The sequence below is a fragment of the Mytilus edulis genome, chromosome 14, assembly GCF_963676685.1.
Source record: "Mytilus edulis chromosome 14, xbMytEdul2.2, whole genome shotgun sequence".
In the NCBI taxonomy this organism is placed as follows: Eukaryota; Metazoa; Mollusca; class Bivalvia; order Mytilida; family Mytilidae; genus Mytilus; species Mytilus edulis.
In genome coordinates this window covers 65,805,931-65,825,530 of record NC_092357.1, presented here as the reverse complement: position 1 = coordinate 65,825,530, position 19,600 = coordinate 65,805,931, and the positions used below count along the sequence as shown (strand labels likewise).

Here is a 19,600-nt window from a genome sequence, read left to right as displayed (position 1 = left end):
TAACAAGCTAAAATAAAGGCCTTTTTGGCCTTGTGTTCTTTGCAGTTTGTTTTAAGTGTTCAAAAACCTTACAGTACAGAGTCTTGAATTGGAATTATACTTTTATATCATTGTTTAAGAAACCAGCATCCAACCATGACACAAGCAGGTACGTAAAAAACAAATAACATATCTATCACAGCTCACCTGGACAGAAAGCTTGGAAGACTTGGTCACTCAAAACTGCCAATTCATCAAAGCTTTGTACATTGAAGCTGTTTTCTGATGCTGGTTCAGAGGCCATGGCATCCAATTCACGAGTATCTCTTAAACCAATACCTACAGCATATATATGAATTCCTGCTGCACGAGCTTGTTCTGCCTCAGGAATAGTTCTTCGGGAGTTTATATTTGACACACCATCAGTTAATATAATAACAACATTAGGCACACCATCACGATCCCCATTACGAGAAGTAAACATTTGTGAACGCATTGTTCTCAAACCATCGGCAGTGTTTGTACTTCCATATCTATATGGAATGGCATCAATAGCATCCATTATGTCTTGTGAAGTGCTGTAGTCATTCAGTTGGAATTCAATATGGACACCAGTACTGTACGACACAATTCCTGCACGAATATTGCCAGAATCCAAATCAGCATTCTTTAAGAAATCTTTACAGAAATCCTTCATTTTCTGGTAGTTATCATCACCCACACTGGTCGAAGAGTCCAAAATAATAACAATATCAACTTGGGCTTGACCACATGCTGTGAATATAAAAGTTAGCATTGTATATGTATTGCATGTACAATATAATACACTTATCTAAAATGGCAAAAGGATGGTTTAAGTTTACACTTCTATGTAATAAGCCAATGAGCTCAGTTGTATTTTCAATTTTATTACAAATTGGGAGAGAATTGTTGTTGAGGGGTTTCAATATGGCTGCACGAAATTTAAGTTCGAAGATAAAAACCCGTCGTGATTTTTTAAGCATGAAGAATTATTACTATTTATCAATTAGAAATGTATCAATGGTGATGTAAAATGTCTAAGGCGGTTCTCTCTGACTTTTAACAGTAATGCTTTAGTACACCATTAGAGCCAACTGTAAAAACTGGTTGATATATATGTTACAATATAATGGATTAGATCTACTAGAAATTTTCTTCATACTTGGAAGGCATATATTTAAATTAACAGAAAATAAAATGATTTACAAAACAGATAGATTTCTGGGTGGTTTTTTTATTCATTACTTACGTTTATCAGTCGTTGGAAGAGTGATTGGTACTGAAAAATAACATTTATGAATTCAGATTTTTTTTCTCATAAATTATACATGTTTATCCATAGACACATCAGATTAGTAGAAATATTCCGCCAAATTCATAAAAACAAAGAAGATAAATGGTCCCCTCAAACTCTCATGGAAAAATATTTTTTATTTCCCAACGGCATTATCATGTTTAAAGCTCTGACAGCGAACAAATTAAAGAAAGAATCTATCAATTTGACAACAAAATAATAATGCATATCTGCCTTCCTTGGAAATAATACCGTGTGTATTTATTTCATATTGTGTGATAATAGAAGTAGTAACAGTTATATGTTTGTATGTATTTCCCAAACATTAGGTTTCTGATTTCTTATTTCTGTTACCAACTTATAATTGTTAATTTTGTTTTCAAAATGAATTACTGCAAGTACTTACATAGTACTCTGAGAGAAGTCTGTTGACTTTGTCCAGTTCCAACAGGGTTATCAGCAAAACATTGATAAATTCCTGTATCTGAGGTATCCAGATTCCTGATAGTCAGAGATGGTGAACTGGGCGACACACGAGAGAAACGTGAGGATCTGGTGTCAACCTCAACCATCTCTCCTCGGTCCTCCTTCCTCCAGTACACGGTGGTTTCCGGTGGATTTGCAACAACATCACATTCCAGAGTCACCTCTGTACCCAAATCACCCGTGTATTCTCTCTTTGGAACTGTCACACCGGGAAAAAGAGCTATAAAATATATGCATCAATTTATCAAATCCCCATAATATACTCAAAGTAAAATTATATAAGTAAGAAGACTATCAACACTGAGACACTTATTTTAAAGTCTCTTGATGATTATAATCTTTCCAATGCAATTAGTATCATGCAAATCAATTTCATTCTAATTCTCATGAATATGCAAGTTTAATTTTCTGGTTGAAATGCTTATATATCCACATTTTTTGACACAATTTTTGGCATTCAATGTCATGTCATTAATTTTGGTTGGTAGAGGATGAAAACAATGCAGAATAAGGATTGTAAACAAAACTAATTCATGTGAAAGTTAGTTTATTGTTTGTTTTTGTGGCATATATCCTACATCTATTTTGTATCTATGATGAGTTTATTTACTGTGAAATCAGAAATTATTGAGTGCATTTGTTATTGCAATTTTGTTTTTTTGAACTAAAATGCGATTTGAGGTTTTGAGATATTTAGAAAAATCCTGTTTAATTCATATAAAAAACTTCAAAATGTCAGTTAAAATGATTGCGATAATAACCTGCTTCCATTTTTTGCATTAATAGAAACATCGCAATAATTTCTCAATTGATAGTATTCAACTATACCAACCTCCAGTAACATCGATATCACCATTAGGACTAGATCCAACACCAGCAGCGTTCTCTGCAGTACATACATAGGTACCTTCATCTTGAAAGTCTGCATTGTTTATTGTAAGAGATGGTACACGAACTGTAGAACCACTATATTTTCTACCATCTACTACAACAGGTGTCCTTGAATCACCTTGGACTCGATACCAAGTGACCTCCTTGACAGGTATACCAGATTTCACTGTACATTCTATTGTCAAAGGTCCTCCATAACGTACAGTGCTTCTATATGGTTTAATATCGACATCAGGTTTAACTACGAGAGAAAACATGATGAACTGTGAGCTCTTCTTCAATAATGATATCCCTTCAAGTATTTGACAAACAGTTAATGAGCGAAAGGTGTTACAATAATTCACTTAGTAAAACGAGATTAGGTGAACTAAATTTCATGCTGCTCTGGTCGATAGAAAAATGTGATTAATTGTTTATATGTGTTTGTACTGTATATCCTATATTTTAAAAATATATAAATAATAATTCACATTGATAAAACGAAATTATGTCCTCTTTATAAAGGCCAAGCAATTAGTGATCAAATTAAGTAAAAGTAGGAAAACAAGACACTTATTTAAAAAAAACAATAGCCTCTGGTTGTCAGGCTTCGTATTTGAGATGATCTTGTTTGACACATGTGTGTTGATTACAGGTAATTGAATGCTAATTTGATCAAAGACGCATATCTGATCCCTTGAATAAAATGTCATTTAGACTCACTAGGTTTTGGTCTCATTAAAGATAGATTTATTTTAATAAGCTATGAACCTGGTGTTGGTATTGGAGGAGGATAACATTAATAAGCTTCTTACCTGGTCTTGGTCTCATTGGAGGTGGATTCTTTGCCACTAAAAATTAAATTAAAAAAAAATTTTGTTATCTGCAATTATTCAATTGAGACATCTATCAGTCGGCTTAAGTTCAGCCATGCAAATACTAATAACTTATGTTTGTAAATATCCCGTTCATTAATAATGTCATTTAAGTACAGATGCAAATCCCTTAAGCAACAGTCAACTGAAATAGCTTTGGTTGGTCTTTTCCTGTGCATTGATATGATATACATGATAATATGTCTACTGTACTGAATTAGTTTTTTCTTTAAAAAGTTTATATCAAGTCTGATAAATAGATAAATATCATTCAAGTCACATATAAGATGTATAAGATTGAATGCATTAAAGGAAAACTTAACCAAAAAATAACCAAAACTGGATCAATTCAAATGCCTAAATATATATATATATATTCTTTTCAAAACTGTTTCAAATTCATATATATATATTACTTATACGATGATGACTGATGTACCCATATTTTGACTGTTTTATTTATTGTGTCTGTTTAGTTAACACATCAATGTAAATATAACAGAATTTGATGAGACTGTCATCAAAGTGAGAGGGTTAGCGCTATAAAACCAGGTTTAATCCACCATTTTCTACATTTGAAAATGCCTGTACCAAGTCAGGAATATGACAGTTCTTGTCAATTCGTTTTTTATGCGTTTTGTTATTTGATTTTGCCATGTGATTATGGACTTTCCGAATTGATTTTCCTATAAATTCAGTATTTTTGTGATTTTACTTTTTACCATGTACTTACTTCCCAGAAGATCAGCATAAATTTGTGGAGGAACTTCAGCAAGTTCCCTCTCACTCCTTGTTAAATATTGATAGGTGTTCAAAGGGTGGGAAGAGGTCTCATCCAGCTCCTCGCGATCATTAATATTTAATCCCATAACATATAACTGGATTCCGTCTGTCTCTGCCCTCTCTGCCGCTCGCCAAGCATCGTTTGTACTCAAACTCTTATCCTGACCAGTTATCAACAATATAAAGTTTCTGGCATAGTCACGATCACCTTGGTCCGGTCTGAACATCTGGGTTCTAGCCGTATCTATGGCTTGTGCTGTGTTTGTTATTCCCCCTTTGTATCCGACCTGGTCAACAGCATTCTGGACATCACCACTGGACTGATAGTCCTTCAGATTGAATTGAACATTTGAATCTGTGCTATATCTCAACAAACCAACTCTAAATTCGTCATCGTCGATACTAACTGTATCAGCAAGATTTTTGGTAAATGTTGTCATCCAATCAAAATATTCCTGGGAAACGGAAGAATCAAGTATAACGACCAAATCATAACCAGTATCTTTTGGTTTGACTGTGGTGGCAACTGCAATAGATAAAACTAGTCTGTCGATAATGAGCATATGTGGAATAGAAAAAGTGCTATTTTTGATTGTAATGCTAATTTGTTGAATCAATTGTTATGGATCTCATCAAATAACCTGAACTTAAAAATCTGAATATGCATATTTATAAGAATTAATAAAATGTTATACGGGAAATGTGCCGAAAAGGCATTTAACACTGACCAACAATAAATTGATGTTGAAATCGTATAAATATTTGTCCTTGCCCTTTAAAACAATAAAGGTCAGTATAAAATGATGAGATTTTAACCTAAATAGGCATATAAATCTGTCTTTAAGATTATTCTCCTTTTCTTTAACAAGAAAACAAGAAGCTGATACTTTTAAATTTAATGCGGTGCTTTTACTAGATACTCCTAACCAAAACCACAGGGTTGGTTAACTGGACAAGTAACTGTTTTAATATTGATAATAGATTACCTGGACAGAAAGCTTGGAAAACTTGGTCACTTAAAACTGCCAATTCATCAAAGCTTTGTACGTTGAAGCTGTTTTCTGAGGCTGGCTCAGAGGCCATGGCATCCAATTCACGGGTATCTCTTAAACCAATACCAACAGCATAGATATGAATTCCTGCTGCACGAGCCTGCTCTGCCTCAGGAATTGTTCTTCGTGAATTTATATTTGACACGCCATCAGTTAATATAATTACAACATTAGGCACACCATCACGATCCCCATTACGAGAAGTAAACATTTGTGAACGCATTGTTCTCAAACCATCGGCAGTGTTTGTACTTCCATATCTATATGGAATGGCATCAATAGCATCCATTATGTCTTGTGATGTGCTGTAGTCATTCATTTGGAATTCAATATGGACGCCAGTACTGTATGAAACTATTCCAACCTGTATATTACCAGAATCTAAATCTGCATTCTTTAAGAAATCTTTACAGAAATCCTTCATTTTCTGGTAGTTATCATCACCCACACTGGTTGAAGAGTCCAAAATAATAACAATATCAACTTGGGCTTGACCACATGCTGTGAAAACAAGAATGAGCATTCTTAATGTATTGAATGTACAATAGATTATCCAAAATCTAAATAAAAGAATATTTAAAAAAAATAATGATTAGACACGTGGTGATATATCAGAAAAATAACTTTAAGAATTATAGGAAATACTCAATTACAATATTACATGGTGAGTCTATACAATATTGGTGGTTCTTGCGGTTTTTGGACAGAAGTGTTGAATTACTCCGTGGTTCCAATGGTTCCTATGAATGTTACAAGTTAAAGGGATTCTTCAAGTAAAATAGTTTTGCATACTTAAAATACTAAATCAACATAAACAATAAATTTATATTACAGATAGATGTATGAAAGGCTAATTTTACTAATACTTACGCTTATCAGTTGTTGGAAGAGTGATTGGTACTGAAAAATTACAAAAATGAAATTTATAAAACTTTTTTAAAATCATTTACGCAAGACAAATGTATTGCAATAGTCTATAGATTATTCAAGACTGCAAATGATTCAAATTAGAAATCCATTCTCCTTACATTTTTTTTTATTATTCATGAATAGATGAATGGTCCCTTTAAACTCTCATGGTAGAATGATAGCATTATCGTGTAAACTTTGACAACACAATAATGATACATAAAATTGAGAATGGCAATGGGGAATGTGTCAAAGCGACAACAACCCGACCATAGCCGAATGCCACCAATGGGTCTTCAATTTAGCGAGAAACTCCCGCACGCGGAGGCGTCCATCAGCTTGCCCCTAAACAAATATGTATACTAGTTAAGTGATAATGGACAATGTCTGCTTTTACTTAAGAAGATGTTCTGAGTACTCATATTTTCATGTTTTGTGATAAATGAAGTAGTATTAATTACAAATGTATGGATTTTTCAATAGTCAAGTTTCAGATTTCATCTTGATCTAAAAGATTTGTGATTTTTTTTTATTTGTCCGAAAATGAATTTCTGCATGAACTTACAAAGTACTCTGAGAGACGTCTGTTGACTTTGTCCAGTTCCAACAGGATTATCAGCAAAACATTGATACATTCCTGTATCTGAGGTATCAAGATTTCTGATAGTCAGAGATGGCGAGCTGGGAGACGCACGAGAGAAACGTGGGGATCTTGTGTCCACATCCACCATTTCTCCTCGGTCCTCCCTTCTCCAATAGACGGTGGTTTCAGGTGGATTTGCCACAACATCACATTCCAGAGTCACCTCTGTACCCATGTCACCAGTGTATTCTCTCTTTGGAACTGTCACAGCGGGAACAGCTATATAATAAAATGTATAGGTGAAATATAAAATTCTATTTATTTATCGCTTATAAGGATGACAACTCATCACAGCATGATTACAAATGTTAGGCAAAACATACTTATGAACCTTAATGCAATGAAAAGCTGTATTCAAAAGATTAAAACATATGACTAGAAATATTATGTCTAATTTACAGAGAGCACGAGGCTTTTAAAATCTTCGAGAAGTTTAGGACTTTAACTCCTGATTTATATAACTTTTCCAGCTCTAAGATTAATTCCAACAATACCTTAGAAGTTTAATCATGAACACGATTTTAGGCAAAATGCATTGAGTGTGAAGGTAAAACAAAATATCTTTGGTTAGCTTGCTATCTAGCTAAAGTGTTAAGGCATTATTAAGTAAGGTATACTACCCTCCATTAATAGTTCGACAGAAAACAAATATATCTGTCCGTATGACTACATCACTCCGAAAGAAGGGTAGTATACCTTGCCTAATTAAGAGGTCAAGGTTCAGCTAGTAAGCACCCTAACCAAAAATATTATCTTAACCTACATACTCAATGCATTTTGCTGTACAACTTTGTTATTAAAAATTATGTCTTAAAAATTTGGACATCTAGAGTTAAGGTATTGTTATGTTGCTATACTTGTGTATTTCCATTTTTAAACTACACTTACCTCCAGTAACATCAATATCACCTATAGGACTAGATCCAACACCAGCAGCGTTCTCTGCAGTACACACATAGGTACCTTCATCTTGAAAGTCTGCATTGTTTATTGTAAGTGAGGGTACACGTACTGTAGAACCACTGTATTTTCTACCATCTACTACAACAGGTGTCCTTGAATCACCTTGGACTCGATACCATGTGACTTCCTTGACAGGTATACCTGATTTCACTGTACATTCTATGGTTACAGGCCCTCCATAACGTACAGTGCTTCTGTATGGTTTAATATTTACATCAGGTTTCACTACAAGAGAAAGAATGTTGATTCATGAGCTCTTGTTTAATAATGATACCACCTTTTTAGATATTTTGAGACTCGGTGGCCAAGTGGTGTAAGCAGTTCTACGACTGTATCATCAGCCAGTCATAGTCATCACTGAGGTTGTGAGTTCGAACCCTGCTCGTGCAAATGTATGTGCACCCAAATCTAATCTAAATTGACTAGGAGTGTCATTTTTCCTATCAAATGTGGTTTTCTCCCGTCACCCAAGCTCCCTCCACCCCTGATCTCCATTAAATAGCCAGAAAATAATGCTTGAAAAATTAATGATATTCTGTTAAAGATGACTTCCTTTGATCCCATATGAGGGCTTGGATAAACAACATTTGCTATGCATTGTATCAAACCTAAAGAAGTCATTCTAGAAGTTGAACCACAAAGTAAAGATCCTCTTCATTAACGTCAAGCAATTAGTGATATAATTAAGTTACCTTATGAAGACAAGACACTTATTGGAAAAAACAATAGCCTCGCGTGGTCAGGCATCGTATTTGAGATTGTCTTGTGTGACACCTGTGTGTTGATTACAGGAAACTGAATGATAAGTTTATCAGAGATGCATGTCTGTTCCCTTGATCGAATGCTATTTAGACTCACTAGTCTTGTTCTTGGAGAAGGATAACACTAATGAACTTCTTACCTGGTCTTGGTCTCATTGGAGGTGGGTTCTTTGCCACTAAAAGATAAAAACAAAATTTCTGTAAACTGCATTTTTTTTTAATTGGTACATCTAACCGCCGTCTTTCGTTCAGCCATGCAAATACTGACTTCCGTTTGTAAATGTCAAGTTTAATAAGAAGGTATTTTAGTACAAATGCAAATCCTTTAAGCAACATTCATCCTAAATGGCTTTGGCTGGTCTTTTCATGTGCATTGATAGAATATACATAATATTATGCCCTGCTCTGATTTTTTTTTTAAATCAAAAGTATTTTTAAAGTCTGGAAATAGAGTCATTGCATTATAACCACATATAACATGTATAAGAGTGATTGTATGAGAGAAAAACTTTTCCCAAAAATAACCCAAACTAGACCTGTTCTTAAACCATAATTCCAAATCTGCTACAGATAGGACGAATGAACAGAAAAACAATACAGAAAACATGGTGCCAAAATACTTTAAAATATATTCTTTTTAAAACTGTTTTAAATATATGTATTTCATGTACTTACTTCCCAGAAGATCAGCATAAATTTGAGGTGGAACTTCAGCCAGTTCCCTCTCACTTCTTGTTAAATATTGATAGGTGTTCAAAGGATGAGAAGAGGTTTCATCCAGCTCCTCACGATCATTGATATTCAATCCCATAACATATAACTGGATTCCGTCTGTCTCTGCCCTCTCTGCCGCTCGCCAAGCATCGTTTGTACTTAAACTCTTATCCTGACCAGTTATCAACAATATAAAGTTTCTGGCATAGTCACGATCACCCTGGTCCGGTCTGAACATCTGGGTTCTAGCCGTATCTATGGCTTGTGCTGTGTTTGTTATTCCCCCTTTGTATCTGACCTGGTCAACAGCATTCTGGACATCACCGCTGGACTGATAGTCCTTCAGATTGAATTGAACATTAGAATCTGTGCTATATCTCAACAAACCAACTCTAAATTCGTCATCATTGATACTAACTGTATCTGCGAGATTTTTGGTAAATGTTGTCATCCAATCAAAGTATTCTTGGGAAACGGAAGAATCAAGGATAACAACCAAATCATATCCAGTATCTTTTGGTTTAACTGTTGTGGCAACTGTAATAAAAATATATTTGAAAGTCTTAATAAAGGCAACAGTAGTATGCAGTGTTCAAGATCATGTATCGATTTAGAGAGAAAAAATCTTGGTTCCAGAGTAAAACCGAGCAACACACATCAACAATAAGTGGCAAATAACAACAAGTACACCGAAGTGTAACAAAGTTAGATAAGTTTTCATCTGTTTCAAAGAACATTTTTGGGCATATTATCAAGTACTTATCCGGACTAACACTTTTTTCAACTGATTTATAGAGAGTTTACATTGTAAGTATGAAGATAAATGCATATAGTGAAACCTGTTTAAACTAAACTTCTTCGGCACTTTAGAATTTCTTCGGTTTTGGCCGATTTTCGGTTATATCAGGTTCACAACGCATACAATTTGATATGACGGTGCTTCATAGCATGTTTGGTTTATACAAGTTTTTCAGTTTAGGCAGGATTCGGTTTAGCCAGTTTTCACTGTAGTTGGTCCGCATCCCATCATTTTCTTTTATAAATATTACAATTACATGGCATGAATTTGGGTGAGGGAACATTTTCAGAAAAAACAACTTTTGCCAAATATTTGAACAGGAATTAGACGTTCTTAATGAAAATTCAAAGATGAAGCATTAACTAAATGGCTGTGTTCACCTTAAAATTAAGTTACAAATCTATTTTGTCAAAAATCAGAATTGTTTTTTTTGGATGCAGAAAATCTGAACACAGAAATATATGGGTCTTTAACCGTTGCTAATTTTCCTTCTTTGTCAACTGTCTTTTAATATAATATCTAATAACTACATGTGAATCTTTCTTTAACAATAAAAACATTATGTTCTTGTTACCTGGACAAAATGCCTCGAAAACTCGTTCACTCAAAACAGACAATTCATCAAAACTTTGAACATTAAAGCTGTTTTCACTTGAAGGTACTGAAGCTATTCCATCCAACTCCCTTGTATCTTGTAATCCAATACCAATAGCGTATATATGGATACCAGCTGCCCTGGACTTCTCTGCCTCTGGAATGGTCCTTCTGGAATTAATATTCGATACACCATCAGTCAGAATCAAACAAATGTCTGGAACACCTAGACGGTCGCCATTTGCAACAGAAAACATTTCTTCTCTCATTCTTTGTAAACTATCGGCTGTGTTTGTGCTGCCATAACGATAAGGAATGTTATCGATTGCGTCAAGTATTTCTTGGGAGGTAGAAAAACTGTTGAGGTAGAATTCAACTTTAACAGCTGTACTGTATGACAATATACCAACACGTACATTACCAGAATCAAGGTCAGCATTTCTGAGAAAATCTTTGCAGAAATCTTTCATTTTATCGTAGTTATCACTTCCTACGCTGGTTGAAGAATCAAGAATAATGACCATATCTACTTTAGCTAATGCACATCCTCCTAAAATATAAACACACATTTGTGTAAATGAATATATGAGTATTGCTTACACCCATCCAGAGCACTTGATATCACCCCCAGATTTTGTTGGTGTTCGTGTTGCTTAGTCTTTAGTTATTTATGTTGTCTCTTTTATACTATAATTTGTATGTTTGTTCTAGCAATGGCGTTGTCAGTTTATTTTTTGACTCTAGTATCTTTGACCCCTCTTTTACAAAAGATGGATTTTGCCAAAAGGTGTGGCTTTAAATAATCAAGAATTAAAGTTATGTGCACATCTTAGAATAAAAAACAATTAAATACATATTGATATATAGTTGTTAACTTTCTTGTGATTAATGGTCTTTGATGAAGAGTTGTGTCTTTGGCATTTTTACACAATACAATACAAAGTTGGGCAAAAGAACACCCTGTACTTCAGATGGTTACACCTTGCAAACAACAAAGGCATTTTTGTCCTAATTTCTTAAAAATGTAGTGTTATAAGACATGATAATTTGGGAAAATCAAGCAACTTTATCAATTTATTTTAAGTAGGAATAAAAATAAAAAAGAATGTGTCCGTAAACCCTGTGTATGAGTTTTTTTTCAACTCTAAATGAAACTTGTAAACGAAAAAAAAATGAAATTCTCCAAGTTATAAAGGGGCAATAATCTAGAACAGTTAGTGACTAACTGCTTCAATTAATTTGACCTCTGATTGCAAGATTCGGTTTTTAGCATTGTGTACAATTTTGTGAAATGAGCTTGAGTAACATTTAGGTGAACTGTTTTTCATTCCTTATCAGTTTATCTTACCTGCAGCTGGTGTTGGAATTGTGATAGGAACTGAAAATAGATAAATAATTACATGTACATAAAACTGTGTGGTATTGACATAATGCCTGGAATGTTAGTCACATAAAATATTTGCATATATACGACGAGTGCAACATGTGGAGCAGCTAAAATCACCCCTAGCTTTGGTGGGGTCCGTGTTGTTTTTGTTCCCCTATTTGTGACATTTTGTGACATTTTGTTCACGCATCATTGTCAATATAATGGAAATTGATGCGACTGTCGTACAAGTGAAAGGTTTGGCGCTATAAAACAGGTTCATTCCACCATTTTCTACATTTGAAAATGCCTGTACCATGTCAGAAATATGACAGTTGTTGTCCATTCGTTTGATGTGTTTTGTCATTTGATTTTGCCATTTGATTAGAGACTTTCCAATTGAATTTTCCTCGGAGTTCAGTATTTTTATGAGTTTACTTTTTTCAATATCAGGACGATAACTAACATCATTCTTTTTAAAAACAAAAGTTATATAAACACTGCATAGGAGTGTTCATTGCTATTCTGCTAAAAACTTAAGTTTTATTGTGCATGCTTTAATGGACATAGTCACATTCATTTGAACAGAATATTCTGCTATATAACAGGGCAAAAGATACCAGAGGGACAGTCAAAACTCATAGATTTATCATGAATTGATGCTACAGTTTGATATGAACATGAAAGGTTATATGAGCAATTGTTTAATTATATTTCATCAGACTCATAAAAACAACATTAAGTAAAAGATGAATGTGTCTGAGTTCACAATTGTCCCCGTTTGAGCTTGCTTTTCAAGCGAAAATGGGGTAGAAGAAGGAATGATAAAGCACGGAAGGATGAAAAGACAAACAGACGTAAGGGTAACACTTAATGCCCCTTTGCCTAAGCTTACAGCCGTGATATAAAAATTGATAGATAAACCTTCCACTCTACTTTATTTCATGTTCAAGACTATACACACTTAGAAAAACGTTTATGAATTTTTGGTCCTCAATGCTCTTCAACTGCATACTTTATTTGGCCTTTTTTACTTATTTTTATTCGACCGTCACTGATGAGTCTTTTGTAGACGAAATGAAAGTCTAGCGTTAGTACAAAACTTCACTCATGGTATCCATGATGAGTTTAGGATAATAGTACTTACTGGGTGTAGCTAATCTTGGTCTTGGTCTCATTGGTGGAGGAGTCTTTGGCACTGAAATGATAAAGGAGACATTTTTAAACATTTGCTTGCCAAGTAAAATCACAATCATAACTGTATAAGGTGCTTTTGGATTAAATAAGTATAAGACATTTAATTGAAAGGAGATTTGGGATATGGAGCTATAAATATGAAACTGTAATTACGAACTATGATATTGCTTTGAGCTCGACAAAATGTATCTAAAAAAAACATAACAAAATTGATGTAAAAAAGTATATATATATATAAAAAATAAATTTATTATGTATTCGATAGCCAAGTAAAATGTCATCCTCATCTCTGTGTAGTGATTTTGTATCACATGATCTATACGATCTGAAAGTACAACAAATGTGTGGAAATTAATCAAATAAATATGGACCTATGATTAAAAGGTGATTCAAAGTATGCAATCCTGCAACCCTAGGCCAGAATCTGATCCTGGCAGGATCCTAAATTTCCAAACATGAGAATTATAGATTATCGTTGGTCATCTCAACTCGATTGATTTTCCCGCTTGAGCCGGTACGGCAAAAGCGAGAAAATCAATCGAGTTGAGATGTCCAATGATTATCTGTTAATAGCTATTTTTACACATGACGACGTTGTCAATTTCATGGCAATTCCATTAGCAACGCCACGTGCCTCCTTAGTTTTTAGCGATAATTTGCCATCTCAAGCAAGTAGCAAGATATGAAAAATTATCACAAAAAAAAATCAAAGGAAATATGCACAAAATAGCGATATTAAAATTTACTTACTTGGGGGTAAAGTTTCTCTAATTTTATCAGGAACCTCCAGCATCTCTCTTTCTGTTCTTGTAAGATATTGATAAGTTGACAGTGGGTGTGATGGGGTCTCATCTAATTCTGTTGTATCATCTATTTCTAATCCTACAACATATAACTGTATCCCGTTATCTTCTGCCCGCTCTGCTGCAGCCCAGGCTTCATTTGTACTCAGACTGCGATCCTGGCCAGTCAATAATATTATATAGTTCCTGGCATATGCTCGATCACCTTTATCCGTTCGGAACATCTGTCGTGTAGCATGATCGATTGCATTTGCCGTGTTTGGGTCACCAGCTTTGTGTGTCATGGAGTCCACTTTGAACCTAGCATCTCTTGTCGTGTCATATGAATTCAAATCAAATTGAACATCAGCATCTGTACTATAACGTAATAGACCTATTCTATATTCACCGTCTTCTATTTTTGCTTGTCTGACGAATCTTCGGGCAAACTTCTGGAAGGATGCAAATTGTGTTGTGTCAACTGACGAATCAACTATAATTACGATGTCATAACCATGCAGTTCTTTAACAGGCTCTAATGTTGTTGCAACTAGAAATAGAAAATTTATTACATTAGTTTTAAATAAATCGATACCCATGCAATTCTATTAATAGACTCTGGTGTTGTTGCAACTAAACGTAGAATGTTTGTATTGCAATAATTTCTACAAAATACATAAACCTAAGTTTCTAAATAATATTGAGCAGTTTTAACAATAAAGGGGCATAACTCTGCGAAAAAGTCGATTGTCAACCATTATAGAACTTGTCCGAGATATTGCTGATATCCCGTGATAGCGCCAACGAGGCCATTTTCCATAAATTTGATATTATAAGGGGCATAATTCATTTTTAAAAAGTCGATTGTACACTTTTATAGATATTCCTGATATTATCCTATAGTAAAAGTTTTATAATATTCTGGCAAGACAGGTGTTTTAAGGGCCTAAATAATGCCTACATGTATTCTGTTAATACTATAAAAACTTTAATTTAAGATTTTATACCTGGACAGAAAGCTTGGAACACTTTTTCACTTAAAGCTGTTAATTCATCAAAACTTTGTACATTAAAACTGTTTTCTGTTGCAGGGGGTGTGGCTATAGCATCCAATTCTCTAGTATCCCGTAAACCGATACCTACGGCATAAATATGTATGCCGTCACCTCGGGCCAAAACTGCTTCTGGAATGGTTCTTCTGGAATTGATATTGGATACACCATCAGTCAATATGATCACCACATTAGGGACACCATCTCTGTCGCCATTACGTGATGTGTATAGATCGGTACGCATTGTTTTCAACCCATCAGCTGTATTAGTGCTACCATATCTGTAGGGAATATTGTCAATGGCATTAAATATGTCCTGTTTGGTCGAATGGCTATTGAGATAAAACTCAACATTAACTCCTGTGCTGTAAGATAATACGCCGACCTTGACATTTCCTGAATCTATGTCCGCATTGGTCAGAAAATCTTTACAAAATGTCAACATCTTTTTATAATTGGCATCTCCGACACTTGTTGATGAATCCAGTATAATGACCAGATCAATCTTTGCACCAGCACAACCTAAAAAATAGATCAATAGGTCGCTAGTTTACCTTGAATATAAAACCAAAGGCGCTAATGATTGATGGTTGGTTCATGCATATTCAGGTAAATGACTCTGGAGTGTCTGTCGCTTTCCTTGGTTTATATGCATATTCAAAAAGCACACTCTGCAATGTTGTAAATAAAAGTAAAAACTCTGTTTCATGAACTTGTAAATTGAAGATTTAGTATGTTTATTTTCTTTCTTGCTCAAAACACCAAAGAGTTTTCAATAACAATTTATAGATGCTTTGTTGTTGACTCTTGTGGGCATCTTCGCTAGCCAAGGGTTACGATCTACTTCCCTCCTCTCCACCCTTGGCGGACTGAGATAGAATTTCGGAGACACAAGGTAATGTTTTCATTTCATGCAGTCAAAACTCGCTGCATCCAATCAAAAAGCGCCTATAACATGATCACGTGTAAATGTAGAAAGTGTATGTAAACGATTACCACGTGCTTATTATGTAATACAAGTCTTTACATCCCTAAACAAACGAAAATATATTTAGTGACTATTTGAATGTTTTAATCAACTAATAGAAGTTCCTGTGTATGTTTCTTGCACAATTGCATGATTGTCAACCTCTATTTTCGTATCCTGCTATACCAAGTGTGTAAAATCTAAACGGTACCGTGTTTTTACCTCCAAATTGAAGATTTCAAGTTCTACCATTGGTCAAGAATAATGTATTCGGAATGGGCGTGACATTAATCTACCGATAGAAGGCGCAACATCGTTATCACAAATGTTGGCTTAATCTGCCAAGGGTGGACAGGAAAGAAGTGGATCGTAACCCATGCCTAGCGAAGATGGTTTGTGGGATGAAGTGTTGAATGTTTTTTATGTACCTATCTTTGAGAATCCATTGACATTGTAAAATTGTATAATGTGTGCCTTGATAAACCATGTCCCTATGCTATTTGATCACAACAGTGCCACTTTGGGTGCAATCCCCTTTTCAGGACGCTTAAAGCAAATATAAAAAGTGAAAAATGGATCTCCATGATGCATCTAAGATCAAATGATGAATTGTTAAGGCAAGGAGACAGCAACAGGAAGTTTACAACTCGTTCAGCTGTGTTTCGTCTGTAACTCGAGCGCAATTTATTTTTATTTGTGCCTATGTTTCCGTGTTTTCTTAAATATGTACTATTCGGTTTGTCATCGTTAATTCACTGTCGAAAAAGAATAGTATCTATTAGTATTTGTTTGTACATTGAAATTGTTTTATTAGTGGCGAAATATGAGTATAGATGCCAAGTGGCGGATCCAGGGCAAGGGTTCTCGGGGATTGAATCCCCTTTTTTGAACGATCAATGTATTTCAATGAGAACATATTCTGTGGGGGAATATGGTTCATTATTAACATTATTAACATTATTGAGCGGAACCCATATCGTGGAAGTCAGTGCCCACCAACTCCATCCCCTTTTCAAACTTTATGAACATTTCTAGACCCGCCACTGATGACAACTTTAGATGTAAACCAGATGATAATCTATGGTCATTCATATTATAAAAAAAAAACAGTACAGAGTTTTTATAGACATCTGACCAGAAGATTAGAGATTTATAAATATGATTGACATATAAGTTTCCAGAAGTGGATCCAAGATTTGAAAAAAGGGGAACAGGGGACACCAAACTTGGCAATATTAGGACTGGGACGTGTAAAACTTTTCGGTGTATTAACCTACATAGTGTGCTCCTCTACGGCTCATGACAGGGCACCACAATAAATCTTCCCTTGATTTTAACCTTATTTAATATAGCCTTCGTTAAATTTCAGCACATTGATATATTTGACATTTAAAAAATGTTGCCCATATCAACTACACGTCTGTGTATACCTTTTTATAGGAAGAGACCACTTCCCGTGAACTAAACCCTACCAGAAGTCAATTGCTGAGATAGGCCTTAAAATTTAAAATATATATACTTACTTGATGTTGAAGGAGGCAGAGTTACAGGAACTAAAAAATAGAATAAGAAATATCAAAGGAAGATTAAATATTTCATTAATTCAAAAATGTATAATATAATACAGACTATCTATATATCTTCGTATTTCCGATTTCAGTCACATATTTGACTATTACAACTTTGACTATTACGTGCTGTATGGTAAATGGCATATGGTTTTACCGGCATATTATTTTATGTTGACCGACATGATAAAAATCAAAACTCCCATTTGTTTATAAAACTTTGATAGATATAATAAATCTGAGAACTAATACAAATAATCAGAAATAAGTATAAGTGTCTGGATTGAAGTTTTCATTTCTGCATTCTTTTAAAATAAAATATGCTAATTTTTCTTCTTTCTGTTTATTTTCCTTTTTTTCTGTGAGTTTTTTTTTTGTTGTTGACAATTTTCCCTTATCTTTTCACATGTAAATTATCACCTAATTATTCTCTGTTTTTCATAATCTTTGCTCATTCATTAGGGTAGGAATACCCTTCTTCGACTACCGTTTGCGTCAAAATGGTTAAAATTTTATCTTGATTCGTTAAAATATCCTTGTTGTGATTCGTCAGAGGTCTCAAATAAAGGATCCTCACCCAAATTGTCACTAACAGTAACATATATTAAAATACGAATGAAATACATATGACCAGGACGAACCCTTTGATATTGAATAGAAATCGGTTAACAGGATAAACTTATAACCGTCCAGTAGCAAATATTTTAACCATGTTCAAGACTATAACACATTTAAATTTTGATACTGTAGATTGGTTCTGCAAGGTAGGAACGACCGGATGAAAGGTGGAAATGAAGACTTATTGAATAGGGATGACTTTTTTCCTCTCAAAAATTCTCCTATGTGCTCCTCGAAGAGTTTATAAGGGGGTATCTACAAGCAGAGAGTGAGTGCGGATTGGCACATACCGCATTTCGAATTTTTTCGTACCTCATCGCGAATTTTTGCATACCGCATTGCGAATTTGTTCATACCGTATTGCGAATTTGTACATATATTGCGAATTTGTATATACCGCACAGCCAAATGTTAGAGTTTTACTTTAAAAAATGAAGATTCGGTATGATTGCCAATAAGAAAACTCTCCACAAGAGACCTAAATGACACAGAAATTAACAACTATAGGTCACCGTACGGCCTTTAACAATGAGCAAAGCCAAAACTTCATATGTCAACCGTGTGTTTTATGCATTAATTTTACCCCGTACGCCGCCAAAACATTAATGTAATTAAAAAGTCACAAAAATCATGAATAAATAATCCGTATCAATAAAAGAAATTAGTTGTTTCATGTTCATAACTTATAGATACTCGTTGAAGAAACAGACATGCTACAGCCGGATTCCAGTCTACAGAAAAAATGTGATAAGTCTACATTGTTATTAAAGTTCTGTAAAAAAAAATAATTATATCATGCAGTTTGTTAAAACTATTGTAATTGATCATAGTAAGCACTACCTATGTTTTATTTTTATTTTAGCCTCTTACGATTGGATACACTTCTGATAAAAGGGGACATGCGGTTGATCACACTACTGCTAAAAGGGGAAACGCGGTTGGTCACACTACTGATAAAAAGGGGCATGCGATTGGTCACACTACTGATAAGAGGGAACATGCTATTGGTCAACCTATTTACCTTTAACTGGAACAGGAGGCCGGGTTGGTACCACTATATATGGACAAATCAAATGAATATATAAGAAGATTATACTATAGTGTGGTTACACCTGTAAAATTGACGCTAATTGTTTTGTAATTTGCACAAGTGCATTATTAGCATCTGGGATCAGCCCCAGTTTCGGAGGTGTTCGTATTGTTCAGTCTTTAGTTTTTTCATGTTGTGTTTTTTGTGCTATTGTGTGTCTGTTACCTTTTTTTAGCCACGAAGTTTTTCTTTAGAATTGTGAGTTTGAATGTCCCAC

General features: G+C 34.4%; 1 protein-coding gene across 1 annotated transcript in view; it reads right to left on the bottom strand.

Annotated features, from left to right (window-relative positions):
- The window catches only part of LOC139503852 (uncharacterized), a 155,001-nt gene that overhangs the window by 70,808 nt on the left and 64,593 nt on the right, over positions 1 to 19,600 (bottom strand). The window contains exons 22-40 of the mRNA XM_071293807.1: positions 19,315 to 19,347; positions 17,631 to 17,660; positions 15,096 to 15,662; positions 14,057 to 14,638; positions 13,257 to 13,307; positions 12,092 to 12,121; positions 10,724 to 11,293; positions 9,312 to 9,887; positions 8,777 to 8,812; positions 7,801 to 8,100; positions 6,835 to 7,131; positions 6,231 to 6,260; positions 5,295 to 5,861; positions 4,259 to 4,834; positions 3,466 to 3,501; positions 2,613 to 2,912; positions 1,701 to 2,000; positions 1,250 to 1,279; positions 187 to 753 (exon numbers count right to left, since the gene is read on the bottom strand). Of these exons, the coding sequence (XP_071149908.1) occupies positions 187 to 753; positions 1,250 to 1,279; positions 1,701 to 2,000; positions 2,613 to 2,912; positions 3,466 to 3,501; positions 4,259 to 4,834; positions 5,295 to 5,861; positions 6,231 to 6,260; positions 6,835 to 7,131; positions 7,801 to 8,100; positions 8,777 to 8,812; positions 9,312 to 9,887; positions 10,724 to 11,293; positions 12,092 to 12,121; positions 13,257 to 13,307; positions 14,057 to 14,638; positions 15,096 to 15,662; positions 17,631 to 17,660; positions 19,315 to 19,347 (5,478 nt within the window). The remainder of the gene's footprint in view (positions 1 to 186; positions 754 to 1,249; positions 1,280 to 1,700; positions 2,001 to 2,612; positions 2,913 to 3,465; positions 3,502 to 4,258; positions 4,835 to 5,294; positions 5,862 to 6,230; positions 6,261 to 6,834; positions 7,132 to 7,800; positions 8,101 to 8,776; positions 8,813 to 9,311; positions 9,888 to 10,723; positions 11,294 to 12,091; positions 12,122 to 13,256; positions 13,308 to 14,056; positions 14,639 to 15,095; positions 15,663 to 17,630; positions 17,661 to 19,314; positions 19,348 to 19,600) is intronic.